General features: G+C 52.6%; 1 protein-coding gene across 3 annotated transcripts in view; it reads right to left on the bottom strand.

Moving 5' to 3' along the window:
* Window positions 1–4,417, bottom strand: part of Parvg (parvin gamma) — a 21,161-nt gene extending 16,744 nt beyond the window's left edge. Inside the window, exons 1-5 of one of the 3 annotated variants that reach the window (XM_031351384.1) lie at window positions 4,287–4,410; window positions 2,381–2,458; window positions 2,026–2,121; window positions 1,007–1,071; window positions 432–534 (exon numbers count right to left, since the gene is read on the bottom strand). In XM_031351384.1, the coding sequence (XP_031207244.1) occupies window positions 432–534; window positions 1,007–1,071; window positions 2,026–2,104 (247 nt within the window). In that variant the 5' untranslated portion in view covers window positions 2,105–2,121; window positions 2,381–2,458; window positions 4,287–4,410. Of the gene's footprint in view, window positions 1–431; window positions 535–1,006; window positions 1,072–2,025; window positions 2,122–2,380; window positions 2,459–2,843; window positions 3,231–4,286 lie in introns of those variants that run through there. The other 2 variants (XM_031351377.1, XM_031351392.1) reach the window with 2 other exon arrangements.
* Window positions 4,418–4,721: the final 304 nt, after the last annotated feature.

Below are 4,721 nucleotides of genomic sequence, written 5' to 3'. Positions count from 1 at the left end.
TGCCTCTGCCTCTGCCTCTGCCTCTGCCTCTGCCTCTGCCTCTGCCTCTGGAATGTCTCACCCAGGATAGCCTGGGCCCTTCCAGCAGCACAGGACACTCTAAGGTCAGGGACAGTCGATGCCCCAGTTCCTAAAACTATCAGACACTTCTTAAATGCTGGTGAGGCCACAGAGTTGCAGAAGGTGTGGCAGCACAGACAGTAGCCACCGGCTGGAACCACAGCTCTGCCCTGCCATGTCCCGATGTGGGCAGGATCTCCACCTAGGCAGCTCTACAATCTAGAATGCCATAGGGGGTTCTCTTCCCCCAGGGCTGTGGTGTGCAGGAAGCCACTTGTGGGGCCAAGGCAGATGCACTTGGCCTTAAATCCCCGGGAGCAGCTGCTTAGGAAACATGGGTGCAGTGTGGTGGGGCCTGGGCCGCTGCTTACGGAACAGGTGATGCAGAATGAGCCCATCAAACATGTCCTCCTCCAGGCTGCGGACCACAATGTGCTCTGGGAGGAGTGCGGTGTTGATCCATTCCATCAGCACCTGCTGGTCACAAGGGACAGCTGACGGGATCAGGAGTCACCTGGCCAAGTCAGCAACTCCTACCCACACTTCAAGGTTTAGTCAAGTAGTAGCTCTTCCAGAATGTTCTCCCTGGTCATTTAGAACCTGCTCTGAGCTCTCAAAGATCTTCCCCACCCCCAGATCTTCCAGACACCTGCCTGAGCCTGTGAGGCAGGAGCTAGGCATCCTGGTATGTGAGCTTTCGGAACCTGGGGGTTGCCATTGCTGTAGCAAACACCTAAACCTGGAGGCATGGCTGAGGAATTGGGTGATGGCAAGAGCTGCCAATGGGCACTTTATAAAGCCTAGATTGCCTCCAAGAGAGGGGTGTGTTGTTGGAATGGAGGGGAGCAGTGTTGGGGTGGGGTGTGGACAGGGGTGTGGTGTCTATAAGTCAGGAGCACCAAGCCTGGCTCCAGAGACTTCAGGACTGGGGATGGTGGTGGTGTACCTTCTGCAGTTCTTCAAACTTGGGGTTCCTCTTGGAATTGGGGGACAGATATTTCTTCTTTCCTCCTGGAAGCAGAGGTGGGTATGACATGCGTGAGAACCCTGAGGGCCCTTGGCAGCTATCTCCCTTCAGGATACCCACTGATCCCAGGCCCCTCAGGGAGCCTAGCCCTGCCTCTCATTCACATTTCCTTTGTCAACAGGGTCTTCACGTCTTAAATTTGTAGAACCAACAAGCATCAGGCCCAAAGGGACTTTTGTGGGTCAGTTGATCTCAATGAACATGAAGAAACTGAATCAGGGAATGGGGCTGACTTGCCCAAGCTCATAAAATATAACCTGCTATGTGACTCACTAGATGCTCAATCTCCCAAAACCCAGGAGCATACCCATTCCTGGTGGGAGAAGACATAGAACACTGCAGTCATGTGCTAGCCTGGAGTCAGCTCCTGATAACACGAGTGAGCTAGTGAATGAATATGGAGGGAAGAAAGGAAAAAGGGAGGGAAGGATAAATGTGTGGATGGGTGTGTGGATGAAGGGATGGATGATTCATGGACGTGTGAGTGGACAAGATGAATAGGGAATAGATGGTGGATGGATGATGGATGGATGGACAGATAGATGAATGGATGGTGGATAGATAAATGGATGGATAGTGGATGGATAAATAGATGAATGGATGGTAGATGGATAGATAAATTGATGGATAGTGGATGGATGGTAGATGGATGGATGAGTGGGTGAATGGATGGATGGTGGATGGCAGATGGATGGATGATAGTTAGGTGTGTGGATGAATGGATATATGGATGATGAATGGATGAATCGATGGATGGATAGATGGTAGATGGATGGATGGGTAGATGGATGGAAGGATTGTGGATGGATGGATGGATGGATGGATGATACATGGGTACATGAGTGGTCACCAGATACAGCCTGTCTCATTCCAGTGAACTGATCCCACATTCTCTCCCTCCCCTGATCCAACAACTCTTGTCCCACTGGGACTAGCACCTCGTTGAAGCTCTTCCTCCGTGGGCTGAGCTACCTCCTTTGGGAGCTGCAACAGGTCATAGAGGAACTCTGACTCCATCTTTTTCCTTGCCTTCCCTGGAAGAGACAGGACAATATATTACTGTCTCCAAGGACACAACTCACCATGTGCTTATTCTTTCATTCAGACTGGGAGAGATGGAGGATGGGAGCCAAACTGAGTGGGCAAGACACCAGAGTCAACCAAGTGTGAGGAGTGAGGCTTGGTGTGAGATGCCCGAAGCCAACCAAGCCTTTCAGGGGCTTGCAGGGCCAGACAGGCTATCAGGCTGTGGCGATCAATCCTGATTTTTGCCTTGGCAGGATCTAGACTCACCTGATGGGCAAGGCTCTGGGCATGCCTAAATTCTCTGAGTGTAAGAAGGAAAGCACCATCCCATGGGCTGGTCCTGGGCTAAATGAAAATGGAGAAAGCAAGCTGAGACGCCTCATTTGTCTCTCCTCTTTCAGATGCAGTTTGACCAGCAGCCTCCTGCTCCCTCTGAAGGGGCTGTGCCTTCAAAGTGGGAGCTAAAGAAAACCTCCCTTTCTTAAGTTCCTTTTGTCAAGATATTTTCTCATGGCAACAAGGAAAGTTAATAACGCACAGACTAAGGGTACAGCCTGGGCAAAGGCTTCATAAGCAAGCAAGTTCTCTGTTGGCCAGGCGCATGGAAGCCTGCACTCTACCCCTGGCCAGGAGCCCCCTCTCTATATCTAAGTCAGAACCCCTGGTTTCCACAGAGCATCAGACAAGTATGGGGAGGGAGCTCTGGGTTAATCTGTATGAGGGTAAGCACCCACCAGTGGGGTGAAATGACCATCCATCCCTTCAGGGTCCCTGAATCCAAGGCAGGTAAAAAACAGACCAGACTCTTCCAGGTGTAGATGGGGTGGACCAGGCCGAAGGCCAAAGCCACCCAGACATGTTCCCCATTCCATGTTGGCTTGGCTTACAGAGGGAGACTGGCCCATTTGGCCTCCAGTTTGGAAGGAGGCTTTCTCTGATTGGTTTGGTACCCCTAGACTTAGGGTGTGGTCTGTCAGGGCCTTTGCTCATAAAGCCCAGAGCACATGCTCCTTGTGGAAGACCAGCAGTCCCTCTTCATCCTTATGATGGCCAATGTCAGGCCTGAGACCAGCAGTGTGTCATGTCTTTCCCACCCCCACTTCAGCCTCATGATGCGCAGTGTCAGGCCTGATGCTGAGACCAGCAGTTCCATCTCATCCCACCCCACCATCCCATCCCCCACAGCCAGCTTCATGATGAGCAGTGTCAAGCCTGTCCTGTCCATATCCAGAAAGGATCAGATTTCAGAAGCTGATGGTCACCTCTGGTTTCCTAACCTACTTCTCGTTCTTCTACTCACTTCCCCTCTGGAAGTTTCATTTGCTGCATGACCACCTTTCACTCTTATGTCCCTCGTTCAGCCTCTGCATGAGCTCCGGATTCCCAGGCTCACTCCGATATTTGAAGTCTGGGGTCAAACCGAAAGAAATTAAAACAAGGAACCTGAGAATTGTGCCGAAGAAGAGGCACTGGGGGGTGCAGGGAAGCTTAGAGCCACCGTCCTCAAACTGGCTACAGCCTGGGAACCTTAATCTTACCATGAAACCAAGAGCCAAAGGCCAGAGACCCTGGGGAGGAGTCCCAAACCCCAGAAACTGAACAAGAGGAAAGAGAGTTGGGCTGGGGTGGGGAGCCTGGGCTCCAGCCAGCTCCTCCCACTCAGGCTGGGTGACTATAAGCCATCATGCTCCCTCTTTGGCCCTGATGCAACTCTACAGGGAGAGGCTAGACCCTGTGTCCAACCAAGTACACGCAGACCTGAAACTGTCTCTGGTGGCCAGTTCCAGGTGGGTCCCTTCCCTGCCCCACATGGCAGTCTCTTCATGGTGGGGGGTTCAGCTTTCTCTCATGTAGTGAAGCTCTGAGGGGCCCTGGTCTGAAAACTGCTCATCTGGCTGTGAGGAAAGTAGTCAGAGCTTTCCTGTGGGGGTGGCTCTCACAGCTCCTCAGTAAGACGATGTGATGTGATGGCCTCAGCCACGTGGCCGGACTCGGGGCTCCCCTTCGGCAGACCCCCTGTCTGTGAGGTCCCAGCTGAGATGTGCCTCCGGGTTCCTATTCAAGGAACCTCTCCACCGTCCTCTCTAAGACCCACTACCCGGGCAGCATGTGAACAGGCAGAAGATTCTAATAGCTCAGGGATCCCACAGGCCAAAAGATTAGATGCACTCACCCGCTGCTTCTTTTCAAACCAGGAAATGGAGCCCACTAGCTTAGAGGGTGACCAGGTTCCCAACACAGACAGGTTCCGCATCCGTCCGTCCGTCCGGAGGTGGAAGGCAGGGCTTCTTTCTGTTCACTTCCTCTGCCACCCTGGTGGCGGCAGACAGCTTCCTCCTCTAAGCTGCTGGTGAGCGAGGTACCCTAAATCCACTGACAGACTGCCAGAACCCCAGCCTTTGCCCTGCCCCTAGTCTTCCAAGACTCCGTGGTATCTTGGGGTCTCTCATACTTCCCTCCCTGCTCCTGCCTCTCCATGTCCAACAATCACTGTCTGAGTATAAAACAGCGGATAGGGTTCCAACAGCAAACTGTGAGCTCTTCACTGCCTTTGTTCTCTCTCTCTCTCTCTCTCTCTCTCTCTCTCTCTCTCTTTTCTTCTTCTTCT

Source organism: Mastomys coucha, unplaced genomic scaffold (assembly GCF_008632895.1).
Source record: "Mastomys coucha isolate ucsf_1 unplaced genomic scaffold, UCSF_Mcou_1 pScaffold11, whole genome shotgun sequence".
In the NCBI taxonomy this organism is placed as follows: Eukaryota; Metazoa; Chordata; class Mammalia; order Rodentia; family Muridae; genus Mastomys; species Mastomys coucha.
Note: the sequence above shows the minus strand (reverse complement) of the source record. Positions and strands in the feature narration are given on the sequence as shown.